At 37.0% G+C, this 16763-nt stretch overlaps 1 protein-coding gene across 5 annotated transcripts in view; it reads right to left on the bottom strand.

Annotated features, from left to right (window-relative positions):
• Nucleotides 1-16763, bottom strand: part of palmdb (palmdelphin b) — a 196376-nt gene that overhangs the window by 164881 nt on the left and 14732 nt on the right. For 3 of the 5 annotated variants that reach the window (XM_079360791.1, XM_079360789.1, XM_079360790.1), the window contains exons 4-5: nucleotides 15728-15858; nucleotides 13581-13695 (exon numbers count right to left, since the gene is read on the bottom strand). In XM_079360791.1, coding sequence (XP_079216917.1) covers nucleotides 13581-13695; nucleotides 15728-15858 — 246 coding nt within the window. Of the gene's footprint in view, nucleotides 1-4484; nucleotides 4638-6774; nucleotides 9368-11060; nucleotides 11172-11720; nucleotides 11746-13580; nucleotides 13696-15727; nucleotides 15859-16763 lie in introns of those variants that run through there. The other 2 variants (XM_079360793.1, XM_079360792.1) reach the window with 2 other exon arrangements.

Below are 16763 nucleotides of genomic sequence, written 5' to 3'. Positions count from 1 at the left end.
TGTAAACAATGAAGTTTTGGCTGGAAGTTGTTTAATATGAAACGTTCTGGCTTTAGGCAGATATTGTCTTCAGAGGTTGGTAAGTTGGTTTTAAGATTGGTGTAGAGACAACCCAATGTAAGACAATGAATGATGGGTTACCATTAAATGTGGCTGTTAAAAAATTACAGTGTCTCTATCCCCATCTTTGCCTGCTCTGGTGATCAGCTGATAATGGGCATTTACTCTCTTAAATTCGACACACCAGATCTAGTCCTGACCTCTTTTTTTAACCAATCATTCTGCTGCTGCTGCCAATCTCTAAATTTGTTCTTGTCTGTCAGTTGTCATTTCAGTTTGTCGTTGCAACCGTTCTCTGTTCACCTCCAATTGTCTCATCAATGTCCAGGTTCAACTCCTCAGAAGTCTAATCTCATCACACCCTGCATCCATCTTTTACCACCATAACCAGTGTCTAGACTCTATCAGTGGTGTCCAATCCTGCTACAGGCCTATACATAAAAACATCATGGTGCGTAATCCACTAAGACATTGCACATTTCTCATTTTTTTTATTCTTTTAAGATACGTAATTGTTCACTTGAAATCAAACTAGTGTGGTGTTTGAAGGTGGTCTGAAAAGTAAAAAAAAAAAGACATCACATCATACTGAAAGTAGAGTGAGTACACAAAGAAACACCAAATTTACTGGTGTGTGATGATATTAGCTTTTGATTGTATTCCTACATGTTTTTTTGGGTTGGTTTTTTTTTGCCTTAGGTTGATACAATTATACAAACCAGATTTTTTTGTTTCTAAATTCTCGAAAATATAAACTGGGCAAAATCAGTAGTGATTTTATGATTTTGCAGAAGTTACAGCAATAGGACTGCTCATAACTAATGTAAAAAATGTGTATCATTACATGTGTGGTTTTAAGACCTTTAATGTTTAGCTTTAAATTAATGATTGGATGTTACTTTGTCAAAAAAACCAACAAATTATTTTGTGATGTAGAGCCATGCCATTGACCATACAAAAAAACTAAAGTCATTACATGTGTCCTGATTATATTCCATGTAGATTTATGCTAATTTAGAAAACATTAGATAGGCCGATGCAAAAACTGCCAATAACCAGAACAATGATGCAGCTCACAGATGAATTATTTCAGCTTTCTGTGTTAAGACTATTTCAATTATACTTCTTAACCTGTATTATGTTAAAATAAATGTAAAATTCTCTACATTTTTTTGGCAATCCTATTTCACTTACGGGGTTAGAACCTAACTAAATGCACCATAGCAGAACCTTACCTACCAACAACATGGAGTAGGTCATCCACACAGAAATCATATCCAAGAATGGCATCCAAATCGCACAAATAGAGAGAAACACAGCTACTATATACTGTCCAAAAGCTGACACATTTTTTTGAGTTGTAACAGAGTAAAAACAAAGTTTGGCAGCCCTCTGTGTAGAGAATGTTGAACTGACTCAACAGCATACACACAAACACACACACACACGGAGTATTGGCAGAAATGTCATTAAGATGAGACTGAGTGGGGATGAGGCTTCCTGCGGCATTTTCCCAATGACAGACGCACACATTGTGTTCCAATCCCAATCAAGAGTGTTTTACATGCTATGCTGTGAAATAAAAAAAAGATGGACATTTTACAATAACAAATTAAACTGTTCTGTATAAATCTGTCTGTCTGTCTGTCTGTCTGTCTGTCTGTCTGTCTGTCTGTCTGTCTGTCTGTCTGTCTGTCTGTCTGTCTGTCTGTCTGTCTGTCTGTCTGTCTGTCTGTCTGTCTGTCTGTCTGTCTGTCTGTCTGTCTGTCTGTCTACCATTTATCTGATCGCTATGCTATGTTATGTTTAGTAAATACTATTCCACTTTCCGTTTGACTGTAAATACTGTCCCGTTTTCCTTTTGAATATTTAACGTTTGTCTGCCAAGCTTTTGAATTAACACTAACGTAAATTCACCGTCGTTAACAAAAAGCCAGATGAAATTATTTGGCCAGGATGAAATCACACCACTAATTTTGTGTAACTTTGTTTGCTTACTTAACACTGTACAAGGTCTGTATGGCATTTTGTGTGTATGGCAAATTTTGTCATTCCCTTTTGCTTAGCTGTTATTCAATGTTAAAATTAGCAACATAACATGAAAGTTAGCAACATAACATTAACGTTTTCCTGACAGGAAACGTTTTCCTCTTTTTAAAACAGATTTGTGTAACTTACGCGCATGCGTGCAGTGACGTTATCGTAATAATTTTAGCGTATATATAAGATCACCATTCATAATGTCATATCTGGAATTGAGTCCAAGACTGTTTTTCAATCACTTTCAATCACTGCACCTGAATCTTAGCAACCCCAAGCATCTGTGCTGTTATGACACATAGCCTCTACTATTGCTAGAACAGGCAACTATGTCATAGCAGGTGTATTTTCCAATACCTAAAGATGTCCTATGTGAATTTGTTTCATTGAGCACAACACTACACATTGCACCTAGCCCTTCCTGACAAGCCAGGTTCTGAGCAAACCCATTCCCAACAAGCACCAAATTCTGCATACAATACCACATTTGAGTTGTGAAGTTGTGAGTTGGACATGTGCAAAGATAATTCAGAGGTTTTTAGCCTCCAAATTTGAATCCTTTATATTTATACGAAATGCGAGGTGTTCGGTTCATCTTCTGGAGAAAAAAAAAAAACATTTGAATGAAGTGCCTCTTGTCTCAGGGACACTTACAGCCACAGCTGAAGATTGGCAAAAAGCATTTCACCCTTTTTATATCTGCTGAATTCCTTGCTGGAGGTTCACAGATTGAAATCTGTCAGAGGGATACAGATGTTATGTGTACATGTGAGAATTGTATTTGTATGTCTCTGGTGCAGCTTCACACAAGTACTGACACGTTTTTCATGTTTGTGAGAGCACTGAAAATGCTTCTTCTATCGACAGTGTCTCTGCACTCAGAATTCACATGCAATCAAAGCAGTCGACCTTGCAAGACAGCTGCAGGCTAAACTGCACACATAATACTTTTACACTGTCAATTGAGAAATAAGCATTACTTAAATTTGTGTTAAGCTATTAGGCTGCTATGATACTAAATATAAATATATATACATTACTTGACATTGTCATCCAAAACTATTAAAATCAGTAAATTATTCTGTTGCACTGTGCTACATTTTCCATGTGCATACACGGATGTCCATTTCGATGCAATCCAAAAGAACCTTTCAAGCAGCCAGTCCTCTCACTGGAGGACTAACCTGTATTAATACACCCCCTCGGATCATTCCAAACAAATACAGTAGGCCCTTGGGTGGAAATGAAAATGAGAACTGATTGATTAATGGCTATTTGTTTTTAAAGGTTACAAAGCACTTATTTAAGAAACAACATATGTAACCATTTTTACTTGTTTAAATGTATCCAGTACAAACCAATGAGGTTTTACCTAAGAGCCGTACACAGATTACAGAAACTAACACCAAACTAACACAGCTTGCTTTTGCGGTTTCATAGAAATCTCTTACAACAAGAACTGTACAGAATATCACTAACTCTACCATTTACAACTGGATAAAATAACTTGGTTGTCTTGTGTGTTGTAAGAGATGCAGTACAGTTTAAGAGATTAAGGACCAAACCCAAAGGTAATAATTTCACAAAGGTCAAGTGATTTAGGTAACAGAATGAATTTATCCTAACAGCTGTGACAAATAAGGTTTTGACAACATACAGTTTTTAATTGTTCCTAATACCTTCCTATTGAAATTCCAGGTCCTTTCAAACTCTTAACTTACTGCACATTGTCTGCAGGTGTAAATGCTGCTCTTCAGGAATAACTTTCTATCGTTCAAACATTATTTTTGAATGTTTTAGATTAAGGTTAAGGTGTGTAAGAGCCGAAGTTAACATCTAAAGGCTTTTGCCCCTCTTTTAAAAAGTCTATGCCCCTGGACAAAGACTGCTGTCCCTAAACCTTGTCGAATCCATGCTATCTGTATGATCAGATACCAGTGACGAGATAAGATGGTTAAGTCAATGAACCTGTAAAAGTAGTAGTCCAACCAGCAAATATCAACATCTCAAGTTTATATTGGAAAAATGTTCTCATAATAAATGTTGAAATGAAATATGTTAGTATTTATCCATTCGATACAAGGAGTGTTTAACCTCACAGCTTTTTCACACCCTCTAAATCCATTACACACCAACACATGCACCCACACGGAAATTCAGACTACTGCAGCTAGTCGATACACAGCATATTATCAACCCAATAATTTTGCTCTGGTGGCAGGCTCGCAGCATCACTTCATCCACATCAATACCAAACACATGACATGATATCCATTTAAGTAGCTGAAGCAGATAATGCAGCATGGATCGATACTCTGACACAAAGGAAAATCTTTGCAAACTTTTGGTTGCCTGAATGTGTGTGTGTGTGTTAATGGACCTACCTGGACAGTGAAGCGGGCTAATGCAGAGGGCTTTGCTCTGTATCTGTGTGCAGCCTCACACTGGCAGCTCTGCTTGCTGCTGCTGCCTCTGATTGGACAGTTAGTGGAAGGAGGGTGTAATGGAGACAGCCAATACATGAGCGCTATCTCACAAACACACAAACCGAGAGGAGCTCATCTTGTGCTCAAACATGCATTCACTCCCGCAGTGTGTTTTTTTTCCCCCCTCTGCTTTCACGAACCTAAAAAAACCCCACAGTACACTTTTGGAATTATACATTTTTACATATATATTTTTAGGATAATGCTTTTATTATAAGAAAACAATTTGGCAATGATGCACTATGTTCCATTTATTTATATCTTGATATTTGGCAGAAGGATTTAGTTCTCTTTATTAACATGATGCTCAGCACAACAGATAATCTATAAACAAAATTCACTAATGCACTACAATAAAACCTTGAATAATTTCTGGTACCATAACACTGAGATTTGCCTGCAAACAGTAAGCCTTTTTCAATTATTATCAAATGCTTAAGTTATAGAATGAATCAAAACAATTGTTTTGTCAGTTACTTACATTCAAATAGTGCAAAAATGTAAATATTTTACCCATACATGAATGTATTAGAGAGCGGTATATAAAGAAATGTAACAGTGCTTATGCATCCTGCACTCTACTTGAAACCTCTTACAGCACACCAAAGAAAAACATCTTTCTTTTGAGTTACAGGGATGTTAAAATGGAATACAGAGCTTGACGTTGTTTGTGTGACCAAATAGTTATTGAAGTTTTGCTGCATGTTGTGTCAAGGTAATGAAAAGAAACATGTTGACTTCTGCTCTGCTCACTCTGGGCTTTTTTGTTTTTAAAGATAAACATTTGTAAAAATAAATAAAGTAAATTTGTGTTCAGTTATTTATTATTCCATAGCGCTTTAAGGGAACATAGGGAGGACCACAAACACTGGTGAACAATACATGACCGATTATATTAGCTATTTAAGTTATTATTGCCCCCCTTATTGGTCAGATTGTTGAGATGTCTTCATAGCCAGGTGTCTCTGTGAAACATAGATAACTTTCACCTACTAGTTATATTTGGTCAATAACCTAACTTAACCTATAGAATATAGGTTCTAATAACGTTAAATAAATGTTCTAATAAATAATTGTACTTTTGATTATTCACGGATCTTACTGTGAACAGTTAAATTAAAAACTACCCTAATGCTAACGTAACACTTTCTCCTCATCAGGATGTTTTGAAGGAAGGCTGTATACATCTCAGTATGTTTTTGATTCTCATCAATTCAAGAGGAGTAGGAGTGAGTCATCTTACCTACCAACAAAAAAAGGAAAAACTGCCAATCTCAGAAAGCATGTGTGAGGGAAACATTGACACAGTGGTCTAATTACACTCTTTTGAAAAATGAAAATGGTATATCAATGTCACTAATTTAATGCCCCTGGGTTGTCACTTTTCATATTTTTGTCTGCTGTTAACGTGTGTTCCCTTAACATGTGAAACAGGAGCCTGGGACATGTAAAACATAAACATTTTATCCTTTTTGGCCTGTACTCATTGTAAATGTCTTTCCTGTGATATTTTGCCATTTGTCCTGCAATAAAAAAGGACAAAAGAAATTGCTGTTATGTAACTATCCTTTAAACAAGATGTCTACAGTGCCACCTCATGTTTTTCACCCTCCTCCATGTTCTTCATAATGCCACAGAGAGATGCAGAGTGGAAAAGAAAGCCACCAAGGATGAATGTTTCACAAAAGGAACAGAAGAGTGACATTCATCTGTCAGCCCACGAGTCCATGCAGACGTGATTCAGAGCAAATCTGCTATCCTGGATTTCAATTATAAAGAACAGCTCGCACATGAGATTGATTAAATAGAATTCAAGTTTTTTTTTCATTTACCGTGATTAAAACAACTGTCTTAAGAGTCATTTTGTTTTGGTATTTATAGCTAAGTTTACTTTATAGGTGAATACTGACTGAGAGAAGATGATCATGACCACACTCTTAAGTTTCTAACTTTTCAAACTGAGGTTTTCTTTAGGTGATAGTAAAAAAAAAAAAAAAAAGCACTTGGTAGCTATAAAAACGTGATTTAAAAGTGAAATGGATCATATCAACTAGTACCAAAACTCAATGCAAGGAGATGTTTTGAAAAAAGAAAGCACATTTTATGAGAAACATACAACTGAAATGAACAGTCATGTACCGCTGTCGAAAAACAACCAGACAGTTTATTAATACCGAAATATTTTTAATCGCAGAGGAAACACACTGGTCAGTTACCTTAGACCGTATTAGAACAAACAGACTGTCATTTATAGGGTAAATACTTTGTCTAATTTTACAGTCACCTTTTAACACTTTAGCCGAACAGTTTTATCATAAACCACAGCTGAACAGGGGATTCTGACACTAATATGCAGCTATCTCATCCTTTAAACTATTCTGTTAAAGGCTCTGTTAAAAGTTTTCCTTCATAGTTCAGAATCGGGCAACAGGATATTGTTTTTTATTTATCCAAAAGAGCACTATTGATACAGCAGCAAACACAAATTGATGACACAACACAAAACAAATGCTTTGGTCTGAAACAGCACTGTATAGATTTTCTATTTCTATGAGCCATATGCTCACAAGATAAACAGATACAGATCAAATTTTAAATATTGTGTTCACATGCTTTTTGCCATTTCATATCGCTTGGATAGGGCATTACTTAAGGCAACATTTGGTTTGCCATCTTGGGAAAAATCTCTTAGGCTGTTTTTGCAGCATGATTATGCAAAAGTTCTTCAGCCTCAAACAATTCAGTGTATTAATACTTTTCAGGAAAAAAGCCTAATTTGATGACCAGTTTGAAAATATGTCTTACATTTCCAATAATACTTCAACTTGCTAGTTTAGATATGCAGTTGAATGTCCATGGCTTTTAAAAGAAGTAAGGGCTGCTGTTTGTTTAGGCACAAATAGAGGCTGCATGGCTAACACTTGATCATGTCCCTCCAGTCCTCTAGCTGAGATAAAAAAGACAAAGCAATTTAAGCTGGAGGAGATTAGGTGGCAGCAAAACCAAACACTTAGTATTAAGAACTAATGATATATCTAGTTTTAATTTCTCAAAAATCATGTACAAAAATAAAACAACAATTGGTATCGAAATTTACCTCATAAGGCAGAGCCCCTGTTATTTTGGACTGTGTAATAAAACTAATTTGCCAGGAGGTGGCAACAAAGCTTTCTAAATCACCAAGGCACAAGGGGTGATTCACATATCTGTGGATATGAGCAGTTTCCACTGATCAGGACAAAAATAACCTTTTTGTACTAAATGGCATGAGAAGGAACCTTCTAATTGCATTAGAAACACAGCAGAAGCAATGGTAAGTAGCACTGTAGGATGGATTGGCAACAGGTTGTGAAATGTTCAGAACTATGATCCATGGATAAGCATGAAGTACTACAATGTAGAAAGATGACTAAATCCTATTTGTATAGGTTCTCTTCATTGACCCAGTTTCTCAGCAATACGTGAAATGTAGTCTTATCTTCCTGTTGAGCACAGCTTCATATTCTCCATGTTGATGCTGCCTGTATTTTCAGATTCCTCTACTCTCTGTCCTTGCAGGTAAGGACTATGCTTTCCAGGCTTGTGCACAAAAGTTGGCTTGTGAAGCCCTGAATCATCCGTGTTTGTGTAGGTGCTCTCAATAGTGTGTCTGCAGTCAGTAACCTTGGCCACACCCACTTCAGGTTGGAAGACTTTGCTCTTGTATCCCTCTGGGTGGTATGAGAGACAGTCCTCCTCTTCATTTTCATTTTTAACATACTTGTTCTCTTTATCGTCATCATCATCATCATCATCATCGCTGTTACCTATGACAACCAGCTCAGCCTGGATGTCATCTTCCTCCTCACCCTCAGCATTCTCATAGCCCATGAAGATCATTGTGATTGGTTCTGATTCTACCCCGTCTGGCAGGTTGTTGACAAGGTTACGAGAAGAAATACTCTCTGCACTGAAAGGTGAGTATCTGTTAATATCTCCCGGGCTCTCTCTTAAGGTATCATCTAGATCAACTTCAGACTCGTGCCAGGCAACTGAAGGACTACAGTTGTCGATAGCCAGGTAGATTGGCTGTATTAGTGGAGGCATTCCTTCAGACTTTGCTTTGACTGAAACAAGAGCTGCTGGGTTTGGATTTCCGAAATCTGTCTTGCTTTTGTTAAGTCCTTGAGGAGTTTTGACACCAAAGTCAGATCGTGACTTAAGAGAACTATCATTGTTAGATTGTTCTTGATCGTTCAAACATGGCAGCTTGATTTCTTCTCCAGGTCTTGTAAGGTCTTTTGACGTGGAGTCTTGTTTCATGATGCTGGGGCTAGTTGTTTTATTTTGGGTTTTCAATCCCTCCAGATCTTTTCCTTTCTCATTTTCCTCTCTAAAGGTACAAGCTTCAGTTCTAGATGAGGTTGTACTATGGAAGGGACTGCAGCTGGGTGATGGGGTTAGCCTCTGTGCTTTATTTGGTGTCCTGGGTGTTGATGGTCTGCTGTTCCCTTTGTAAGGGACAGAGTAGACAGGCTTATGGTACTGCACATCCGTTGGCACATTCTTGTCTGTGGCCTGATGCAGCAGCTCTTCTACCTCGTTGGATGTCATTTCTCCAATTGCTCCATTCAACTTTTTGCGTCCGTCTGGGTGCAGTGCATATACAGACTTCCTCCCATCATCGTAAACCTTTAACCCCCTTTCCTGGATTGCTTCTGGGGTGATTGTTGCAGTGGAGACTACCTGACTTTTGCCAGTTCTACTATTGTGCTCAACACTAATTTCCATTGCAAATGTAGCTGTAAAAAATAGAGGAAAATACTTGTATAAAGGACTTTTGACAGTCATTTTATATATTAACAGTGTAAAACAAAAATTGTATACGTGATATAATATGCTGCACAGTGATTCTTCATGCATTTTCAAGCACTGTAAAAATGTATTAAGCTCAGTGGCATCTCTACGGAAGAAAAAAAAATTGAAGAAAAAAAAAGTTGGTTCTGACTTTTTATTAGAATTCAAGTTTTAGTCTCAGAAGTCTGACTTTTTTTTTTTGAGCCAGAATCCCGAAGAGCTTTTCAGATAGGACACGGCTGACAGTGCCTGCCATCAAACCCATTCATTGTGCATTGGATTGCTCTGAAATCCTGCCCGCCTTTTTAAGCACAGTGCAGGGTCCTGCGCACCGCTCCTGCGCTAAAGTTAAAACATTTTCTACTCTCAAGCAGTGTGCCCTGATGACACCTCTCGTTTTATAGGCTCAGACCACACCAAACCGTGTTTCACTTTCCTGATCTCTAGTTTAAAGACCTACTGAGACATCGAAGAAAAAAAAAAAGGTTTTGCTTTGAAAGATATTCCAACAGTTTAGGCATTCCAGATGTGTTTAAAAAAAGAACAGTAAAATTTGTCATGCTCGTGAAAAGATAGTTTTAGCGGTGCAGCTCCTGAACGAGCCTAAACTATCCCACATCCTAACGTGCCCTAAAGATTTAATGAACACACACAAATTTTCTTTCCTGCCCTTCTCCTTCTCGCAGCAGATCAAAAGTCTGGGATTTTTTTCTCAATCGTAGACATATATAGGCCTACATAGTGCTGTGTTAGCTACTTTCCCAAGCTCTTTTCCCCGACTATTGTTTTGGTCACCTAGAAACACGAGCTGTTGCTTGTGTGCGCTTTCCCCTTTTGCTGCACTGCGTCCTATCGGAAAGACCCTTGAGAAAAAAGTCTGAATTCTGAGATTAAAGTCCGAATTTTGATTTTAATTGAGATGAAAGTTGGAATTCCAGTGGCCCCAATCCACACCTGTACATCTTAGATTATGAACAGCAAATTTTTTTGGGGAAACATTGAGTAGCTGAAGCTTAAGGTGCCAACAGACTAATACAGTGAACTTTTGCTCTTTTGCTATTCTCAGATATCAAATAGACCAATCCAAAAAAACCAATCCAAAAAAAACTTTAAATGTTAATTGATATAACTGAACAGAATCATTTATACATAGGATACCTGACTTTCTCTTAGTTATTCTTTCATACTGTTAAAAGAATATATGTGTTTTTGAAAGAAAAAATCACTGACAGCCGGATTCTTTTGCTAGTCTAATAAAACCTTAGTCACTGGTTAATGATAAATGACTATGGCAAAGTCATGGGAATGTGCTGTTCCTATCATTGTGAAATAACAGCTTCGTTGGTCATATCTGGGTGAAATGGAAATTCACAGCTCTTAAAAGAAAATAATAGAACAAGGACTTTTCAGTCAGAGCAGCTAGTCTTTCACAGACATTTGTACCTTGAGAGTACAAAATAGAGGTCTGCACAACCGTGGAGATGGAGATTTGAAACTACTTGTGGAACATCTAAAATTCATCCAGAGAAAATAAATGTTTTCTTTGTGCCAAACTCTTATGCCAAGCCTAATTTCCTGAGAGCTGTATGATCAACCAGCAAAGCAGCATCATATGCACTATTTATATGATGTAGATACCTTTCTTTGGCTCTTCTCTGCCAGCCTCAGGAATAGGAATGGTTTTTGCAGGTATAAATGGGATGAGTGATGAGATATTTGGGAGTGGTGAGATGACATGATGTGTCAAATCTAGGGAGAAAGGTGACCAATAAAAAAAAAAAAAGAAATCAAGCTTAGTTTAGATATGTTCAAAAATAAAAACACAAACAAGTAAGTATTTGCAACCAAGAGACTGTGCTTTATTGTAGAACCATATTTCTAGTTGATATAATATGGGGATAGTTGAAGGCTCTTTTGACTTTAGGCTACAAAAAAACCTATGTGCTCTGTTTCTTTGAATTAATGAGATATTCAGAAAAACAGCCCTGTTTCTTCTCAATTGACAACAAATTATGTAGTAAATGCAGATTACTATTTTTTTTGCAAAAATGGATTCAATATGCGTCTGTATAATTTTTTTTGTCAGTTTTGAGTACCTCTCGTTCAGAAAGACAGGGTAAAGTTCTTAAAACAAATCTACATCTCAGTGTTTCAAAATGAAATAATATGAATGAGAAAAAATGGTTTTGTTATTTAATTCTGTTATAACAAAACTGAAAACTTGAGAAATAAAAGTAGAAAGGCAAAGCCATTAACTAACTTATTACAACAGAGAAGAAAGTCTATGAAAGTGTTTACCTGCGTGGAATTCTGCATTTAGCTCCTATACATGTGAAGACAAAGTAGTTGATGGTCAAAATGATGAAATAAGCACAAATTCAACAGCAGGATTTTAGATTATGGATGTTAATATTAGACAACCATCACTATGTTATGTTAATGCCACAGTTAGTCTGCTCTGTTCTCCTTAAAGGTGCACTATAGTTTTTATAGAGAAATGTGACAGTTGGAGAAGTGTACAGATTCTGTGGTATATATTCGTAACTTTATAGACAAACTGTCCTAAGAGGAACATTTGGTCCCTGTGTAACACTGTTTGAAGATGAAAGGCTGAAGTTATGGTGGGGGGCCCCCAGGAGTGAAATCGTAACTCTACTAGTAGCTTTTTAAATCATAACAGTGTTCAGGGAGCTTTTTTGTTTTTCTTCAAATTCCGTTCAGAAAAAATAGCATAGAATCGTTTCACTTCTGCAACCGTCAAATCTCTCTACCAAATCTACATCATGCACCTTTAAGTCTTAATACAAACAAAAACCAGAAAGCAAACTATGCATATCCTTGTTCCCCGTACACCCGCCATGAGCAATCCATTTACCTGCCACCTTATTCACTAAAGCAGCCTCTTGTGAACAAAAGTACACCCACACAGTCCACAGGGAGTGCATCTTGTTAGAAACAAGCAGAGGTTAGAGGAAACGCCAAAGGCAGCATAGAGTGAGTAGAAAACAATCATATCTAAATTCAGTAGTTTATTCAGAGCGGATCATAGCCACATCGGACATGTCAATTCTACCTCTCTTATATAACACAGAACTCACAGAGGCAAAATGCTCTGCAGCCTCAAAGAACAATGTCAAACTCCAGTAACAACAATGTGCAATGTAATGAGCCCCAGCAACAAGGACAACCATTTTAGCTTGAGGTTATACATGATGTGCTCAAGTAACAAACAAGGTTATTACCACCAATTGCACACGACTTGTATCCATAATTTGCAACAGTTACTGTTTCAGGTTACCCTTTAAATTCAGGTCTGCTGTTTGAAAGAACAAATATACAAGGGATGACTTAATCAAGATGTTACTATGATTGTTCAAACAGCTGCTGTATCCCAGTTTGTGACATACAAATTGATTACCATAAGATAAATGCACAAACAATATTATTGACATGCAACACTCACATTTACACATTTAATCGCTGTCTTCTGAATATCCAGTAAGACCAAGAAGGACGTTTAACTCTCACATTCACACCAACACTGAGCAAGTTTTATAAAGCCACAAACAACCAGCTGACCTGAAAGTCTTTGGACTATTGATTAAAGAGTCATTTCTCTATCAGTGCAAGAGTGTCATTGAAAGCACCGCAGATGAAATGGTTTTCAGCAGGTATAAGGCTACTCTTTCATGGGGAATAGTGTGCATAAAGAAATGTTGTCTACAAATATACAACTTAACATTATTATTAAGAAGTCTGCACATTTGACTTAAAAATCAATTCAGATATTGCACATTTTAAAAAACCTTGTTATACATTGTGAACAATAGAATTTTAAATTGATCAAAGTATGACTGGATTAGTGCTGCACAAATTAAACAGCCTTTTAAGTCCTCATAATTTCACATCATACTGATGGCGTTAGGGAATTTGCAATCATCTGTCACAAAACATATAATCCCATGCTTTTAATTCATTCTCCCACAAAACATCGGCAAAAGGTGTTTGTCTATAGCCTTATTAGCCTTCATCATGCTTCAGTACTTCAGGGTGAAAAGTGACATATAGCATTTGATTAGTAGGAAATACACAACATAAGAGCCAGTTTAGCAAGCCGAGTGTTAAAAAAAAAAAACACATCAGATTTTATGAGCCTACCTTGATAATGTCCTCAGTCGTCCTCTCCACCTCTTTTAACCGCTTCAAAACGACTTCCTCATTTGCAGAGATGTTGAGCTCCTGTGTTTCCAAGGCCTCAAGTTCCTTCTCTATTCTGTACAAGAGAATAATAAACTGTTTATTAACGGAACAGGCACTTATACAAACAGCATTTTCAGCAGTTCTTAATGCCAGCAGGAGCTGGAGGGTACTTGAAAGGCTTTCAATAAAGTAATCACAACACACTTGTTTTCTGAGTGTTACCTTGCTGGCTGATACATGTCAATTTTTGATATTTTATAATAATAAGATTACATATATCTTAATATATAAGCCTCTTGAGATACTCATTTCATATCCATGATCAGCAATAATCTTTCTATTTCAGTCAGCCTTGGGGCATAAAGAAAGGATTTTATAGTTAATCACAGAGAGGTCGGACTACTTGTGTGCTGATGAGTTGTTTGAGAGGGGGATCTTTCCTGATATTGCCTGTGTGACTTCAGTCAGCTAGCTTTAATCCAGCTCAGCAGAGAGAGCTCTCAGTTTTTCAGCACTCAGAGGGGGGTGAAGTTCAACCCTGCCCTAACATCAGCAGACAACAGGAATCCCTTTGCTCTAACTGAAAGAGCAGAATGTCAGACAAGGGAGTAGTTCTCAGTAAATGGGCATTTTGAAGACGTGTTTCATATACTTAATGTGTAGCTGCCATAGTGAGCGCATTTGTGGCTGTTAATTCAAGCTCAACCCTCAGGCTTAGATTATTTTAAAAGACAATGAAAGGTAATAATTTAAGCAAAAAACAATGACATAAATGATTATTTTACATGCAGTATATGAACTTTCCCACTCCCATAGAAATACAATCAGTATATTTATAAATGTGCATATGTAAAGAAAGTTAGGAATCCGTTTAATGCAATTATTATTCTATAAGATCTGATATTTGGGATATACTCTAAAAGTAATTCCTCACAGCAATGTAGTGGTTTCTATAAATGTGTAGTGTATGAAGCTTGCATGTGTTGTTGTGTGCAGACACTAAGCCGTGGGTAAGTACTTCTCTTATGTAATAAAGAGTTAAACAGTCGGGGCTTGGACTGACACACAAACTGCTGACTAGGAGTTTAGGTGAAGCAGTCTGGCACTAATCCCCCACTGCTTCCAACTCTCTACAACATAAACACAAACACACATGCAGCTTTAAGATTACAAAAACAAGCTTATCAGTGAGTGGGTGACAGTTCAAAGCTCGTCAAGTGCTCTCTAACACTCATGCGAACCTTGCTGGTAAATGCTGATGATGATACAACTTCTTCTTAAAAAATTATTATTATTTAAGACTGCTGTTGCCAATCCATTTTGAGGGTTGCACGAGGAGCTGATAATTTATTGCTTTAGTCTCCCACAATGCTGAGTCTTTAAAAAGGATGGCATGAAATACCAGATGTGTTGCATTCTGTTCCCTTAATGTTAAAATAATGACTTAAAAAATTGTTAGCCAATACATTTATCTAACTGGGGGGGAGGGGGGGGCTGTCTCACTTTGTCAAAGTGTTAATATTTCCATGGTTCCCAAACTGCTTCCTACGAGTCGAAAGAGGAATGATTAAAGATGAAGTATTTAGGAGAATAAACATTCACATAACACATTAGCATTTGAAGGTGCTAAATTCAGAGTTTAATGGAGAATATGCTTTTTCTTCCAAATCAAAATATCCTACTTCATTTTCCTCTCTGTTGATGTTGTCTGCACTGTAGACTTAGCCATCATTGTTTGCCAGTATTCAAAGATGCACTCTTACAAATATATTTGGTATATAACGTTTAATTTGTTCAATTGTCTTTCCCCTTGCTTCTGAAACTAAAACACCAGGGGAGACAAAGTTGTTCAGTTTGCTCAAAGATACCTTTACTTTCCACTTGTTAAAAGTGTTAAAACCTCTATGTACATGTATCTTTATGTATTGTTTATAAGTTCTGATTTCTATGGTGAGATGTCAGGAAACTCTCAGCAAACCCCCCCCCCCCAAAAAAAAAAAAAGCAAAACAAACAAACTTCTTAAAACTCCCTGCAGGTTGTGCCTGATGTGGGATTGAGTGTATGTTTAACCACATTTTTCCAGGTTCTTTCAAGCTGAGTTTACCTGAGGATATTGCTCTGCAGCTGATCACTCTGCTGCTGCTCATCCTCAGCCTGAAGCCTCATGGCCGCCTGTTCCTCCTCCGACTGCTGACTGAGACCATCCATCAGCCACTGCTCCCTCAAGGATTTTTTCTGTCAGTCAAACCAACAAACAGGTATATCAGCCACCAACAGTATGTAGAGTTTTATAATTTCATTTACATGTATTATTATCTTTTATAGATAATAAATTGCTCTTTTTTGCTTTTCAATCTTCCCAGAACTAGAAATTCTCAGCCTTTCCACTAGATGTCCTGCTAGTGTCCTCTCCCTAATTAAATATTTGACTTAAATGTATTATTGTAAGGCCAGAGTCTGACAGCCTTAATCATATCATAGCTTTAAAATGAAGATTCAATATTTCAAAAGTTTAAATATGTCACTATGAAAGGTGTCAAATGTTCTTTGCTTTATTGTGGACTTCAGGAAGATGGTAAAGCTTGTTGAATCAGTGCATTGACAAATGTTTCACTTTTAGTTACTGTGCTGACAGCAGTAGGTCAATTTGTTCAATAAGATAGAAAGCCTTTGAGGCTTTTACTGGTCTTACTGGAAATACATTCATGAAGCAACAAAGAAAACTTTGCTGACACCCATTGCTTTCACATTTAGGACTCTTACAGATTAGAGTTTAACATTTTGTTTAGAAGAAGGTAGTATCTGAGAGAAGGAGTTTAAAGACACTACTGGTGGTGTGGCATGGTCACACACCTGTGGTGACCATGCTTTTCAAGTTCTCGCACCGAAGCTGTGGAATGCGCTTCCTCTAAATTTTAGATCAGTCGACTACTGTGAAATTTTTATGAGGCAGTTAAAAACACTTTTTTTCAGACAGGCCTTTGGTTGATGAGTAGCTGCTTTAGTCTATTTTTTATCTATTTTATTTATTGTATGTTTTCCTGTTTCTGTTCTTAACTGTTAGTTCCTGTTACGCCTTTTATTGTTGTAAAGCACTTTCTGATCTTTATCTGTGAAAGGTGCTCTATAAATAAACATTA

This window comes from Symphodus melops (assembly GCF_947650265.1).
Source record: "Symphodus melops genome assembly, chromosome: 14".
NCBI classification, from domain to species: Eukaryota; Metazoa; Chordata; class Actinopteri; order Labriformes; family Labridae; genus Symphodus; species Symphodus melops.
The sequence above is the reverse complement of the archived record's forward strand: the minus strand, read 5'-3'. Positions and strand labels throughout refer to the sequence as shown.